At 41.9% G+C, this 16,890-nt stretch overlaps 1 protein-coding gene across 1 annotated transcript in view; it reads right to left on the bottom strand.

Moving 5' to 3' along the window:
* The window catches only part of aldh1a2 (aldehyde dehydrogenase 1 family, member A2), an 80,785-nt gene extending 64,118 nt beyond the window's left edge, over nt 1-16,667 (bottom strand). The window contains exon 1 of the mRNA XM_078427391.1: nt 16,422-16,667. Coding sequence (XP_078283517.1) covers nt 16,422-16,538 — 117 coding nt within the window. The 5' untranslated portion in view covers nt 16,539-16,667. The remainder of the gene's footprint in view (nt 1-16,421) is intronic.
* Nucleotides 16,668-16,890: the final 223 nt, after the last annotated feature.

Raw genomic sequence — 16,890 nt, 5'->3', positions numbered from 1 at the left:
AAACTACACTGTGTGTGCAGGAAGGAAACTGGTGTAGTAAATTCAACTGTTAAATGATAGTGGCACGATTTAGAATAATGAGTAGTATTTTAACTATAACATTCTTCTTGGTTATTAAATGTAATATGTTTTCATCAAGAAATTCAGTATCAAATGGACTCAACTGTGGAAACAGTCCAGTCTGTATAAAACTTTGGTCCATGTACTTGTACCCTTGGATTATAATTGATACTAGACCAAGTCGACCTGTTGGGCCCAAACCTCTCCTGCATTGGTGCAGCACCCTGTCCTCCCCCCCTCCCCTCTCCCTTCTCCCCCACTCCCCCCTTCCCCCCACCCTCCCTCCTCCCCTCCCCCCCCCCCCCCCATCCCTTTAAACTTAAAAATGTGAATAACTAAAAAAATAACACCGATTTCAATAAAACTACTTGCATTATCACTAAAGTGACAATGGTGAGTAAGGTGGGCCTAAAATTGTCGCGCTTTCATGTACCGTTTTGGCTGAAGTTCAGTCACAAACAAGATAACAAATGAGAGTTTTAGTATATAGATTATAATCTATCCACAAGTTTAATTCTGAAACATGGAATAGAGAGATCTAAGACAAGACACAAAAAACTGGAGTAACTCATTGCTGGAGAAAAGGAATAGGTGACATTTTGGGTCGAGACCCTTCTTCAGGGCCGAAACATCACGTATTCCTTTTCTCCAGAGATGCTGCCTGACCCACTGAGTTACTCCAGTGTCTGTCTTCGGTTTAAGCCAGCATCTGCTGTTCCTCCCTATATAATAGAGAGATCTATATGTTTTCATTCATTTGAGAATATTTTAAGAACCCAAAGAACGTCCTGTATATCCCATGATGGCTGAGGATGGATCAATATTTATTTTAAGTAGAGTTGCTCAACTCTTTTTTTCTCCCAATATTCAGTAAAGTTTAAATTGATTTACAATGCAGCATAATAGCTGGAGAATTAGCCACAGCATTTCTCACGGATGTTTTTGCATTTTCAGCCTCACACATGTTTTGGTACCGGAAGAGTTTTCACATCCCAAATAATGGTTTCCCACATGAGGAATAACTTTAGGTGAACGGAGGATTGAATGAATGGGAATTTCTTGCATTTTAATTGATTTAGTAGCTGGTTGCAACTTCATTCCATAAAAAAATAATTCCTTTCTCATATGTGGCTTCCTGCTTTGAGAGTTCTGGACTCCCATGCTCAGCGAGGCAGACATCAAATACTCAACTATTTTTGAAGCATTAGCAGCTGTTTGGCTCCTAGTATCTTCCAACTCATGGAATGACACAGTTTTGTAAATATTCCATGGCCTCATGCACGCTGGGCACCTGTGCCTAAGACAATGCAGGAAATTTCATATCCTGTTCCAACTTAAGAACTTCATTTCCGGTTCTTTGGAACATTCAGAGCTGACAATTATCATCGTAATGGAAGAGATATGGGCCTGGGGAACACAAGTGTAGTTTGAGATGCATTCAGTTTTACAATAAAAATGTTGCACAGATTTAATAATAGAAATTCCAAACAGTTATACTACGGCCATTTATCAATTGTTATTAACATTTGCGATATAATAATAATCCTTCCATGCTTGACTCCAAATACAATCATTAGTTTATAACATATGTGCCATGAAACTATATACACATCATATTATGGGGATCCTGAACAGATACCAAACTGGAATTCCTACTGAAATAGGAGAATCTCCATATTATAGTGGCTGCAATAAAGCCACGGTCACAAGGCTAATTAAATGCAGTTTTGCATCTTGCATCTTACTTTCTTTTATTGCCGGAAAGGTCATGCAAGGATCGAATTTCAAAATCATTACTTTAATACCCCTGATCGATTTTAATGTGTTCATCGGCAAGGAACTTCATGGAGCAAAACAATGTTCACTCCGGGAAATTGGCTCCCACTAAGGTCAACCATAGAAACAGCTCACCATTGGTCTCTGTTATCTTCTGATGAGGTGCAGATACATGGATGCTTGGAGAAAGGAAATAACAGACAGGAGTCTTTAATACTGACAGGAAAAAGGGGGATGCAATTACTTTTGCAAATTTGTGATTTCACCTTATATTACTAAATAATGTTTGTGATTCAAATGGATGAGCTCCAGCCCAGTTCTGTCTCATAGGCAGACACAAGGAACTGCAGATGCTGTTATACAAAAAAAGACACCAAGTGCTGGAGTAACTCAGTGGGTCAGGCAGCACCTTTGGAGAACATGGATGAGATCCTGAACCGGAAAGATCGCCTATCCATGTTCTCCAGAGAAGCTACTAGATCCACTGAGTTACTCCAGCACTTTGTGCCATTTTTACGGGTAACTATGTATCATGAAGAAAAAAACATCAGGAATTAGTTGCTCACACAATCTTTAAACTAAGGAGAGATGCATGAAGGGACCATAGAGAGGAAATAAACAACTTGGAAATTGAGCTGCGGATATAAATAGATAAATCGCAATAAAACCAATTTTTTTCTCCCTCATCCGCAGAGTCTTTTGCAGACTGCCTTTTGGTCAGGTAAACAAGATGCATTCTCAAAATGAATATTATTTAAAATCAAGTAAGATTAAATGGAAGCATGACTGAAGTGAATGAATAGCAGGACATCAAATGCATTTCGCAAAATGAAGACTTTACTTTGCAGTCAGATTAATAACTTCGACTAACGGTGCAAAAAGAGGAAACAAATCAAAAGCATGAACCCCACCTAACCTGCATAGGAATAGTTATCAGTGCCTTAACATACCCTACCATACTTCCTGCGTGAGAAAGATGTCTATTTGAAGAAAGCAATGTGAAGGAATTCCATTTGAGCTGATAGTTTGCCTTATTGATTTCTGATTCTGGAGTTGGTTGCCATCCATTTTTACAGTTAACAAAATGTTCTTACCATCAACAACATTCGCTATCTGTTTTTACTTGTTTATCTAATATGTAACTTTTCCCCTCCAGAAAAATCCTTTACATTCAAATATATATGTTACTTGAGGTATTATGACCATGTGGAGACAGGTTTTTAATATTGCAGACACAAGGAACTGCAGATGCTGGAATCCTGAGCAAAACACAAAGTGGCTGGAGGAACTCAGTGAGTCAGGCAGCATCTCTGGAGAACATGGAGAGGTGACATATTGGTATGTGTGTAACAATCAAGAATTGTTACACACATACCAAATGTACAAAATCAATCACAGTCCCTTACAGTATGTTCACTGAGTTTGACCTAAGGAGGAATTAACCGTCATGTTAATGACCCTCGGCATAGTCACTAATCTAGTACCAAGTTGACATGTTACTCAGAAGCCCCCTAATCGGAGATGGAATGAATGGTGTTAAAATGGCACCGTTACCATCACCACATTCCTATCACTTTCAAACTATTCAATAGTTAAGTTTCTTTTATTCCATTAGTGGAGGAAAAGGGAGTCTGTGGCAGTCTGATGGTGACAGGGATATCTCCTGTTGCCTTTGGGTTTACTATCATAACATCTATGAAACATTTGAACAGGTACATGGATAGGGTAGGTTTAGGTGGGCCAAGCGCGGGCAGGTAGGGCTAGTGTAGATGAGGCCTGTTGGTCGGCGAGGGCAAGTTGGTCCGAAGGGTCAGTTTCCACAGTGTATGATTCTATGTCTATATCTATTCTATGACTACCCTCTGCAGACCATTCAAACTCTAGCAACTGACCCCTACATTGCCCATTGAGCAGTACACGTTCCACCACACCAAGAGACGCTCTTTGGGTAATTATGACTGAGAGCGTCACATGTGTCATACATAAGTTTTGGTTTGGACAAATAGAGATCACCCTCATGGCACAACTGATGGTCAGGATAACAACAGATATGGAGGTGAAACCACGATACATGGGGGATGGATGGTGGGGGGGTGGGATTGATGCTGGACATATAGTCAGCAGGAACAGGCACAACTATAACACTTGTATGGATGAACCCTGAGTAGATCTGTATAGGGACAATTTAGTTTAGTTTGGTTTAGAGGTACAATGTGGAAACAGGCTCTTTGGCCCACTGAGTTCACTCTGACAATCGATCACTCATACACTAGTTCCACGTCCTACAGACTAGTACCAATGTACAGAAGTCAATTAGCCTTCAAACTTGTACATCGGAATGTGGGAGGAAGCCAGAACACCTGGAAAAACCAACGTTGTCACAGGGAGAACGTACGAACTCCTCACAGACAGCACCCGTAGTCAGGATCAAACCTGTGTCTGTGGCACTATGAGGATCTAGTCTGAGCCAATTAATAATCTAGTTAACACTTCCTTTTAATTTCATAAACCTTTAACTGCACTAAAACATTTTCACATACCTCCTTTATAACACATTAAAAAAACTTAGGTATATATGCTTTAATATTTACTGGAAAACAGTTTTATTAATATATATCATATTTACATGTTTCCTTGTGGTAAACATTGCTTTGGATACTATGTTTAGCAACGCAGCAAATACTTGAACATGCATTTACCATGTTGTGACAGAGCATCCAGAGTAAACCTTTCCCCCTGGTTTGAATGATCCCAGAAGGTTCTGTTTCTGCACAAACCAATTTGCACAATTTGGAAAGGTTATAACACCTAATAATCACCCGCCCCACTGTTTGTAAATGGTATGTTGCGGCATGTAATATTGAGGGAGAGTATCCCTAGCAAAGTAATAATACTGCAAGTAGGGGCAGTGTTAGAGTGGAACGCCCAGTTAAAATGGTGTGATTGCTCCCTTTACAAGACTCTTAAAAGCAGGGTTGTGATATACCCATGAGTCATACTAGGTAATAGTGGCTGCTGGAAAATATTATCTTTTAATACTATTGTGAATGATGAGGTATTCCTGATGAGTTTTTATGGTTTCAATGAGTCACAGATGTTTTTTTCTCTCTTTTCTTTGTTGTTGCACAAAACGGTACTATTACCATCACAAACCATCAGCAAAAAAAGTGTTTCCAATCATCACTAATAACAGGACACACTCCTTCTAACCATTACACCAAGAATTATTTCCATACACTCCACCATCTTTGAAAACTTAGAGCCTTGTTTAGCATTTCTAACTATTCGATATATTAATATATTTCCCCAGTAATAATGCTGAGCTTTTGAATTTTAAATCAATTCTTTGCATCAATTAATTTGATGAATAAAGTTTTTAGTCGTCAAATGTTAACCAAATTCAATGGACATCTTTATCTGGATTCAAAGGAAGTTTTATTATTATTTAATTATGTTTATTTTAGCAATCAGCTTAAAGTATTAGTGCACTGTATGAAATATAACATTTCATATTTATATATACTTTCACGGTAGTTAACATTCTATGTTTGGGCGGACTAAGGAAGTCCAAAAGCGAGGAAAGTATTTATATGGCAGTAAATGGTCTGAGGAAATTAGCAAGCAGTTTTATTCAACATATCAGAAACTAAAATTGGTTTATTCTACTATCTATATTTGCCAAAAGCTAACTTTATAAAGAATATAAAGCAGTGCTGTTCCTTGTAAACCACGTTGTGATAGAAATGGAAGGTAGTCCAACTTTCAAAGAGCAACCAATATAAAATATTAATTACTTCTGCAAACTCCAGTCTCACTGTGACCCATAAAATGCCCAAAGTCCCATTAAGGCCATTTACCCTGTTTTTTCTCTTATAAGTTTAAAACTGCAAATTAGATTGAAGGCCAAACCTAATTATAAACCTTTACATGATAAATGCACTCCAGCTGTCATTATCCTAAATATTTTTCTCGTCTGATGCATATTGTAAAGTTGCCATTCTGAATAAAACTTAGTCTAAATAGTTGAACAGAGTTGTTGCAATCCTGCATACCGAGTAACCCATTAGATATCAGCATGATAAACGTAAAAGTCTGTCCCAATTCCTTTCCCAGTGACACCACGAATACCATTCTTAGATTGATCTACCAGGAGGCAGGCTTGAGGGAGGTGACTTGCCTCATGCAGTGAAGAATAGGATGGGACAAGATGTTTGCCATTCCCTTCCTCCCGACATCTTGGATGAGAATTGCAGGAACTCAAGCAAACAAAAGAAAAACAAATGGGAAAGGTTTTGGTGGATCGGTTATTACACTGGGAGCTCTCAGCCAACAATCCAATATACTGTGGCACAGAGATTAAATGTTTAATAGAGGTCAAATGATTAAATCTATTCCCCGTGAAACACTGGTAAAACATTATGTTTACACAACATGCTTACATGCATTTTCTATGTTAATTCCCACGCAATGTTCTTGCAGAGTATTCAACGCCAGACTGTTTACTCGTAAAATGTCTTCAATTTTGCGAATATTTTCCAAGGAACTAATACACTCCGTGGTGGATTGAGAACAGGTATGATGAGGACTAGAAATTCTGTGTTACCAGCCGCTGCTGTTCAATAATCTACCAACAAGATGTTGTTAGATTACAGAACAGCAGGGAGTATGGAGTAGGGAGAGTTATTTAGGGAAACAACTATATCCTGAAGACCGCCTCTACTTGGTAGTGAATTAAACATCTTTAAATCGCCACTTCTTCAGCTAATCTTTGGAAGCTAGCAAATTAGACACTGCTAAAGAATGCAGCATATTTGTAGTTGTTTTATTTTCAAATATTGATATGCTTTATTGTTCTACTTGCAAAAAAACAAAACTACTTTGGCTCAGTGGTAGAGTTGCTGCCTTACAGTGCCAGAGACCCAGGTTCGATCCTGACTAAGGGTTCTGTCTGTAAAGTGTTTGTGCATTCTCCTTGTGACCACATGGGTTTCCTCCGGGTGCTCTGATTTCCTCCCACACTCCAAAGACGTGCAGGGTTTATTGGCTCAATGGCTTCGGTAAAAATTGCAAATTGTCCCTGGTGTGTACGATAGATCTAGTGTACAAGGTGAACGCTGGTCGGCGCAGACATGGTGAGCCGAAGTCAAGTCAAGTCAAGTCAATTTTATTTGTATAGCACATTTAAAAACAACCCACGTTGACCAAAGTGCTGTACATCTGATTAGGTACTAAGGGGGAAAAAATGAAACATACAGTAGCACGCAAACAGTTCACAGCGCCTCCTCAAGTGCCTGTTTCCACGCTATATCTTTAAAGTCTAACGTCTAAAAACTACTTTTGGAGTTCTTGTATTTTAGTCATTTAATAGAGACCTTCTGCTGATTAGCCTAAGACTAGCTTCAAACAAGGAAGGCAAGGGCTTCATTTCTACTAAACAGGCCCAGCAAGCACTATAAGCATTAGGAATGTAGAAGCAGTTGTGTCTTGGTGAGAATGCTCTGTGGGAGGGCTGTCTCACATTGATAGGATGGGAGGAGAGAACACTGGCTATCTTTTACCATCTCCCATCAATCTGTTATGAAACTGGGAATGTAACTTGACATTTTGTTATGGAACAAAATACTTGCACCAAATGTTTGCACTCGTGTGACTCTTCAATTGGTCACAAAATTTACATATAGCAACAGAGCAAGCTCAGGGCACCAAAGTGTTTATTTTCCTTCTCTGACAGCTGATCTGTGGGGCACTTCTCCATCACAAATGTTTGCTGATTTCCAGAACTTGGGAATCATTGCCACAATAAATTACAAAATTATAACCAACTACATCGGAAATAACGTTTTAACATTGCTTGATTTTTAGTTTATGATACCTTGATATTCAACTACATTTTAACTTAGTACTTTGAACAAAATAAGGGCATTGTCTCATTAATCTGACAATTCCGAAGCTGATTTTAAATGATTCCAGGAGAAAACAAAGTACCTGTTACCCTGCCTCTCATTTCTCAATATATAATTCTGTCAAGTAGATTTCATGCCTTTTCTGTTCTGTTGATCAACTAAAATCCTCTGTATTAGAAAGTGTGTCAGTATGCAGTCACAACTACTTCAGTAAAAGCATGAGAAGCACTTTGCATTGCTAACAGCCAAAGCTGCTGCTTTGCAATTATGAATCTTCCAAATGACTCGATCTGACGGTAGACAAACGCTTAAAATTTTGCAAGACGTTTTTCTCTCTGTTATCTTTTAAGATACATGTAAAGCTGGTAACTTTAATAGAGCTTAACCCCCATTAAAATAACAACACAAGATTCACTGATGTGTGGTTGTAAATATGTGGTTCTTATGGGAAGAGCTACCCATATATAATGGTGTATAAGCAATACATATTACACAAGGTTGTAGCATTTTTTTTTACAAACATATTCATTAAAATACTGGAGAAACTGGTAGTCACAGCACTATGTTATGCATTTGTGTGTGCCTATATATATATATATATATATATGTGTGCTTTTGTTTGAGTGTGTGTAGGTATAAATTGTTATCTATATACATATCTATATTGCAATATGCATGTACAGGAGATTTTGCTGTTCCATTCCTGAAAGGAAAATCATGTTATCATGAGAACATCCCCTCATCAAACAGAGGGGATAACAGGAATGTCACCTTCATTTGCAACAGCCCCATTTGGCCCAATCCCCCTCCTTGGCAATGATGAATCACCAGCAGTCGCCCTACCTTCGCCCGTTTGATCTCAGCTCAGCAAGACTTAGTTTTGATCTGAAGAGCTACAGATCACATGGGTCAGAGACAAATAGCAGACCCACTGACCTGCACAGTGGTAGAAGATATAATTTAGGCCAAAGCGATAAATATACTTCTTGAACTTTCTCTGCCCATAATCTTCCGATACATTCATGCTGTATGCTTCTCGTTACTCTAAACTTTGCCGAATTCATACAACTTCTGACTTTGCAATTTTACAATTTTTTACAACTTTACAATTTTAAGCCAGAGATAGATAGATTATTGATTAGTACAGGTGTCAGAGGTTATAGGGAGAAGGCTGGAGAATGGGGGTTAGGAGGGAGAGATAGATCAGCCATGATTGAATGGCGGGGTAGACTTGATGGGCCGAAAGGCTTAATTCTACTCCTGTTCCTTGTGACCTTATGAACTGAGGTACACCTGATATTTATTTAGGTGTTGTATTACCTGTGAATATTTCTTGCTGATAAAAGTACTGCGTACATACTTTTGTCATTTACAAATGATTTGCTAAAAGATTGATTTTTGCGTAATTAATTAAAATAGACACCTCGACTTAAATGGAATAAAAGTGATGATAGTCATAGTTTAAGTACCAGATACAAGAGGGCACTGGAATGCTGTTGACTTCATCTGTGCTTTAAAAATAGCAAAAGAAAAAATCCTGACAGCTCAAAGTGATTAACCTTTACATGAAGCGAGGCATGACATTTTAGCTAACAATTTCAAACAAAACGTCCACAGTTATGAGATAAAGGTGTGAAGTTACAAACACCAGCCCCAGCATCAACCTGAAGCTTTCCACAATGAATGGTTCCTTCTTCTCCCGCTCAGGGCATCTATCTCCTTCCTCTGCTTGAACCCTTTCACAAATTTGATATAATGATAGCAAAATGTGGAGGAAAGCTCATTACTGCTCAGGATTAATGCTCAATAGATTGAACTTTGTGACACGAAATCACTAAATGGCTGGAACCACCAGCAATGCTTTCATTTGCGAATATCACCCAGACAGTGCAAATACTTATCAACATGTGGAGGTGTGGAAGGCCATATTAATTACAACCAACACATGTAGCCTGATAACCAGCCGTCCTTTAAAGAAGCTTCAATGAACACATACTGGAGAAAGTTAATTCCCCGCAACCCTTTGGTCTTGCCTGGAATACAATATCACATCAATTCAATCCATTTAGTGAGGTTTAAACTCTCTAGAGAGGCAAATGAAGTTTAATGTTGTTGTTATTCCAGGTTCGCTGCATCCACTCCCCCTGAGAACTGCTCGGGCAAACAGCTGGGAGACACAACTACAAAGACCCCTACTCACATAAGCCACTTTGTGTGGAAAGGAATAGGTCATTACTCAGGAATAAGTTACCAAGGAGTTGTTTGTCTAATGAGACATTCATGCCTAAGTAGAAAAGAAACATTTACTCAAAGAAAACATGCCTGAAAATTAGCTCCAATTTGTACATGGTCATAGTGTGAGCCCATTACATGGCAAGTGTCAGATTTCCACCAAAGCAAATTTACTGCTAAAACACTTGATCTGTGACCATTATCCAATTCTGAAATATATGGCACTTCCTGCTGGAACTATAACAGGTAAAACATGTAAGGGGTTTCAACTATTATTTAATCTCTAAAAAAACCCAGATATTTTCATTGAGTTTATTAACAATTGTGAACATTTGGTGATTGTTGAATGATTTTACGTGAAAATGTGACAATCCTCTGACTAACAGATTATTGTGTGCCTTGAAAATAATTTCACCATTGTTTGTTTTTAATCAGTTTTCGCCAGCTGGAAGGAAGTGCAAAATAAGGCCTGTTCCACAACTTTTAATTTGCCAACAGGGATGTAATTGGCAAGAGGGCTGTGCCAGCTTGGAGCTCCATAGCATTCGAGTGTTGTCTCAGGACAATTAGTTGAGTAATAAATTTAAACTACTGCAGGTGGACACAAATGGCTGGCAGAGTTGCACAATCTACAGTTACCTAGTCCTTTTATTCCACCATTCTTCCCTCCATTCCAAACTAAAATAATGCCAGTAGAATGAAGAAGTAAGTAAAGGTGATATGTTAGATTGAGTGCCATTAGAAAATAATCATTACATGTACTTTATGTGATTACCCTGCTTAAGTCATTAAGAAATTTGTCAGACTATCTATTTTGATGTGGAAGTTTTCCTTTTGTTGCTACCCATTGTGACAGCTTCATCACCAAATAAATGGTAACGTCAATTCCTTATGCAGTATTTTTGGTGATTAGTTAATACTAATTTAAATAGGTTAATAGTTTTGTTAAAGGATTATGCACAGAAACATGATGAGAATTGATTGTCCATTAACAGTAGGGTATAACCCCTTTTTAAAGCAAGAAGAGCAATGATTTACACGGTAGTATATCTCAAGGTCAGAACAGATTTTGAGGCTGAGACATCATTAAGAAAGCTCTCAGGTTGTGATAGAACAGCTTCTGCCAACGTCTCAGCTCCTCAGTAAGCAGCCATCTTGTAATGGATGTATCCAAGAAGACAAATGCAAAAGACATTTCCCTTTGGTTGAGTGTGCCAACAATCCCTCAGTGTTTCATTTTGAAGGAAAGTGTAAAGAAGTGAAGACAATTTATGGAATTTCATTCAACACTCAGAAAAATTAGATGACTCACATGTGTTGAATTCCTGTGGTTTTCTACTGGTTTGCTCAACTCTAATGCAACAGTCCCATGGGTACACTGCCCAACTCCCACGGATCCTAAAACCTATATCCTTGCAATCCCATGGATTACTCAGTCCAGTGTCACTCAACCTACAATTCCAGGGTGATTTAATCTGGAAATTTTCTGCTTATGAAATTTTATGACTTGTCCGTATCATGACATAACCTTGCAGTTTATTTCCAGAAAAAAATATGTCTCATCTTGATTTTAAGATAATGACCATTCCTGATATTACCCCAGTGAGTCTACGAATGTATCCAGTAAATTATGGACCAGCTCCTGTTCTGCGCTACATGAAATGGTATAGAAGCAGATGCAATGAAATTGGTCCCAGGCTGGGAAACAAAAATTAGCCGGCATTCCCACCACTAATCACTATTCATTGACTTCTGCTTGATGTGTACATATGTGATGTCACGTAAAAGACGAGATCAGGGTAACGTGTGATGCCCCTGCGGTGAATGGCGGACAAATCTCACACATGCAGTGAGGCTACTTGCTTGAGACAGCAGAGAACAGTTTTCCACCCACAGAATCAAGTTACACAGTTATTGAATAGAATTTAATCTTCATATGGGGCATTTTTGAATCCTTTTGAAATGTAAAATGATCTAAAAATGCTCAATCTGTTTTCTAGTCACAGTTGCCAGAAGTGACACCCAATTGTTCTTCGGAAGGGAGATGCATTGATCATTATAGAAAACAGAACCAAATCTACCATGTATTTTATGTTCTGTGTAGCATCAAGATATTAAATAAGGATAGATCCATTCCACCTGATATCGTGAGGGGAATAGAATGCAGAGTCTTTTACCCAAGGTAGGGGAATCAAGCACCAGACGACATGGGTTTAAGGTGAGAGGGGCAAAATTTAATAGGGACCTGAGCAGCAACTTTTTCACTCTGATTTTGGATGATCAGCCATGATCATATTGGATGGTGGTGCTGGCTCGAAGGGCCGAATGGCCTACTCCTGCACCTATTTTCTGTATTTCTGTGACATTACAAGACTGTCTGTGAACACATGCAAACCTATCCCTCTTTATACGTTCATGACTTCCAATCACTGCAGACACAGACGGAACTATTTCGATATCTATGCAATGATGTAGGATTGCCTGTGCCTGTACAGGCGGGTGTGTCCCTATGTGGATGTAGAAACAAGGAACTTCAGGTGCTGGTTTACAGATGCTGCTCGCCCTATCCATGCATGTCCACGTACATGCACATACACAGAAAATTCACACGTTTAGACGGTAAAGCGATTCTGCCGCTCGCTTTAATCAACTGCAGGCGGGCATTCTCCACATGGATTTACACCTCACACCTTGTCAAATCGCCGAGTGTAAATACTGTTGCGGGACAAGGTTAACACCCGTGTCCAACAGTGTGAGCCCCGCGCCACGCCAGGCGTGTGTGGTGTGAATCGCCTGCAAACGCTGTGAATAACTGATCAAGAGCTGGGAAGTCTCCCGACACTTCTCCAGTGCCCGGCCTCGCTGGGGATGCAGCGCCCGACTTGCAACCTTCACTTACTTTGTGCGGGTACTGCCTTATTGCACTCACTGTGGGCTCAATAACTCAACCGACAAGGTTCAAAAGATAGACACAAAAAGTGCTGCAGTAACTCGTCGGGACAGGCAGCGTCTCTGGAGAGAAGGAATGGATGAATGGAATTTAGAAGATTGAGGGGGGATCTTATAGAAACTTACAAAATTCTTAAGGGGTTGGACAGGCTAGATGCGGGAAGATTGTTCCCGATGATGGGGAAGTCCAGAACAAGGGGGTATAAGAAAATAACTGCAGATGCTGGTACAAATCGATTTATTCACAAAATGCTGGAGTAACTCAGCAGGTCAGGCAGCATCTCGGGAGAGAAGGAATGGGTGACGTTTCGGGTCGAGACCCTTCTTCAGACTCTGAAGGGTCCCGACCCGAAACGTCACCCATTCCTTCTCTCCCCAGAACAAGGGGGTCACAGTTTAAGGATAAGGGGGAAGTCTTTTAGGACCGAGATGAGATAAAGTTTTTTTTCACACAGAGAGTGGTGAATCTGTGGAATTCTCTGCCACAGAAGGTAGTTGAGGCCAGTTCATTGGCTATATTTAAGAAGGAGTTAGATGTGGCCCTTGTGGCTAAAGGGATCGGGGGTATGGAGAGAAGGCAGGTACGGGATACTGAGTTGGATGATCAGCCATGATCATATTGAATGGCGGTGCAGGCTCGAAGGGCCGAATGGCCTACTCCTGCACCTATTTTCTATGTTTCTATGAATGGGCGAGTCTGAAGAAGGGTCTCGACCCGAAACGTCGCCCAGTCTTTCTCTCCAGAGATGCTGCCTGTCCCGCTGAGTTACTCCGAAGATGTTGTGTCTGTCTTCGGTATAAACCAGCATCTGCAGTTCCTACACGCCAAGATTCAAACCTCGTTACAATGGTGATGCATAGTTTATGCGCGGATCGCATTCCAGAAAGCAGTCTGTGCAGTAAATTGAGCACACAAGGAACTGTAGATGCTGGCATTTTGAGCAAAGCACAGAGTGCTGGAGGAACTCAGCGGGCCAGGCAACATCTGTGGAGCGAGTGGACGGGCCCGCTGAGTTTCTCCGGCACTTTGTGTTTTGCGATCGGTTGGGCAAGTTTTTAAGGAACCCTCAAATGCAGAATTTGGTGCTTCCAGAATGAAAGGCGGTTTGGTATATTTACACCACTCCCTCACCGGCCAAAGATTGGCAAAATCTTGAAAAGCAAGGTTGCAAATAAGTATCTATTTGCAACACGCGGTGCTCCAATTAACCAGACCCTGGATGGAAGCCTCGTCTCTCCAACCGGCACTATCCCTGTTACTGTGCGCTACCCAGGCCCAGGGAAAGCGCAAACCAATATACCCCGACGTAGAAACAAGGAACCGCAGATGCTGGTTTACACAAAAGGACAAAAAGTGCTGGAGTAACTCAGCGGGACAGGCAGCATCTCTGGAGAGAGGGAATGGGTGACGTTTCGCGTCTCGATCCAAAACGTCACCTATTCCTTTTCTCCAGAGATGCTGCCTGTCCCGCTGAGTTACTCCAGCTATTTGTGTCTATCTTCGGTGTAAAGCAGCATCTGCAGCTCCTTTCTACACACGGGTGGGAGGTGTTTCGGCTCGGGACCTTCTTCAGACTGATATTCCAATGTACCATGACTCCGATTCACCATTTAAGATCTCCACCCATGCAAATATTTCAGGGCCCTGGGATTATTTTCATTGTCCATCCGGTCCCGTGGAAAGTTGCAGAACGTTCCCTTCCACAAGGATACACGTTAATCGTTAAACGACTTCACAAGCCACCGCCCCTTCCCGGAAAGCGGATGGCAAATTCGGGCCAGTGGCGAGAAATCTAGGTTTCATTACCAATTAGATCTAAAACAAAATATCCAGGGCTCACATTACAAACCTTGCCTCGTTTCAGCTGTTTGTTTTTCTTTATAATAAGTGGGGAAAGTGGATACTGCATTAAAGGGCCGGCTGGGGACGATTCTATCCCCAAAACACTAAATAGCCATAAATCTCACTCACTCCCCGTTGAGACCCACGAGAAAGGGCCCAGCAGACTGCACGGTGCACAGATTACACCGACACATCCGCGCCGATTGACATTTAATCGCCTCGCAAAAAGGTGCGATTCACAGTTTATTTCAAATAATAAATTCACATGGAGAGGTTGGTGGATTTGGAAACCCCCCCCCCCACCGTCGCCAATCCGATGTGTGTGTGTGCTCTTTGCAATTGGAGATGCCAATGATCAATAATTTCAAAGGTTTTATTGACAGTCCAACGCCGGCAAAACAAAAGAGCAACTAAAACGAGAAAGAAACGTTTTAGCTTCTTTGTGACTTTAAAGCTGCCAGGAGAGTTAAAAAAAACACAACACGCACATCCCCGGAAAGAATTTTGGTTCTTCTGTTTGCGGATCGCAACGCGCACGGAATGAGGATTCCTGGATTAAACTGTGCAGATGTTGGTTTACACCGAAGATAGACACAAAATGCTGGAGTAACTCAGCGGGGCAGGCAGCATCTCTGGTTAGAAGGAACGGGTCTGAAGAAGGGTCTCGACCCGAAACGTCACCCATTCCTTCTCTCCCGAGATGCTGCCTGACCTGCTGAGTTACTCCAGCACTTTGTGAATAAATACCTTCGATTTGTACCAGCATCTGCAGTTATATTGCTTATATACCTTCTTCAGATAGACTCAGTCCTCCTCTCCAGAGATGCTACCTGTCCCGCTGAGTTACTCCAGCTTTGTGTAAACCAGCATCTGCCGCCCCTTCATTCGACTAGAGGGATAAAGCCGGCCGGGTAGAGAGAGGTACGAATGGCAACAACACGACGAAGGACTGGGCGGGAGGTCCCTGGGGCTGAATCGCATGATCACAAACTGCGGAGAAGCTGCCGCTCTCCTGGGACAACCTGGTATACATACCACACACACCGGACCCCTCGCTAATACCCCAGCCCGGCTCTGCACCTGGAACCACCCTCACCCCACTCCCACCTCACCGGACCTGGTCGCAGAGTGGCCACCTTCAACATCTTTTAACAAACCCCCCTAAACATCCCATTCTCCGCACGGTTGCGCCCAGCGGCTCCCTGATGAAGTGGCTCGACGCTCCTGTTTGTCAGTTTAATTCCCCGCTGAAGGTGTACCTCGGGAGAGAGACCCACCTGCTGCTCCTGGTAATGGTTTAAAAAGCAAACAAACAGAGGAGAGAGAGAGCTGGTCCGCGGCTCCGTGTGGAAGGTGAGACTGATGTGTGGGCAAGGGGTTACTGGTGCCCTATGGGGTCGGCACCGTCGCTCGCCCCGCCGGCTGCCCACCGGCCAGGCTGGCTCTGAAAGATTGCCCCCACTTGCCACCCCCCCTCCCTCCTCTCCCCTCTCCTCCCCGCCACCACCGGACCCTGGTTAATTCACAGCGACCTGAGCCCAGCTGTACCTCTGCTGTACCGCGACAAAACACAGAGCAGCGAGTGAAGGAAGGGAGATGCGAGCAGGCGAAGCGCTACAAAACTCCTCACACCTCGCTTAATGCAAAGCAGCACCCACCTTGGTGTGTTTGACCTCCAGGTTTGAAGTGGGAGACGGCAGCAGTTGGAGGGAGGCGATGAGAGCCGGCGGGTCCGCCTTCAGCTCGCTGGGGAACTCAATCTTGCTGGAAGTCATGTCGGCCGTCAGTCCCAGCTCACGCACGATACCCGCTGCCTTTTCCACTTTTGCTGATCAGAGATTGTGGCTCGTCCCGGGCGCCTGGGCTTTGTTTATAAGCAGGTGTCAGTCCGTGTCTCTCTCTCTTATTGGGCATGAGCTGGGAAAGGGGGTTGGGCCGATGAATGATATGCTCAGAAAAATAACATTCAACAGTCTTGCCATTTGAACGCGGGGCTAACTCTCGCCTGGACCATTAGCGACACCTCGAATTATGATCCTGTCACCAGGAACACTTTATCTCTGCCCTTCTCTGCTCGTTCTTTTATCCGCTGGGCGCAATGAGCGAGGAGAGGAGAGGAGAGCGCAC

This window comes from Rhinoraja longicauda, chromosome 33, assembly GCF_053455715.1.
Source record: "Rhinoraja longicauda isolate Sanriku21f chromosome 33, sRhiLon1.1, whole genome shotgun sequence".
Classification (NCBI taxonomy): domain Eukaryota; kingdom Metazoa; phylum Chordata; class Chondrichthyes; order Rajiformes; family Arhynchobatidae; genus Rhinoraja; species Rhinoraja longicauda.
Note: the sequence above shows the minus strand (reverse complement) of the source record. Positions and strands in the feature narration are given on the sequence as shown.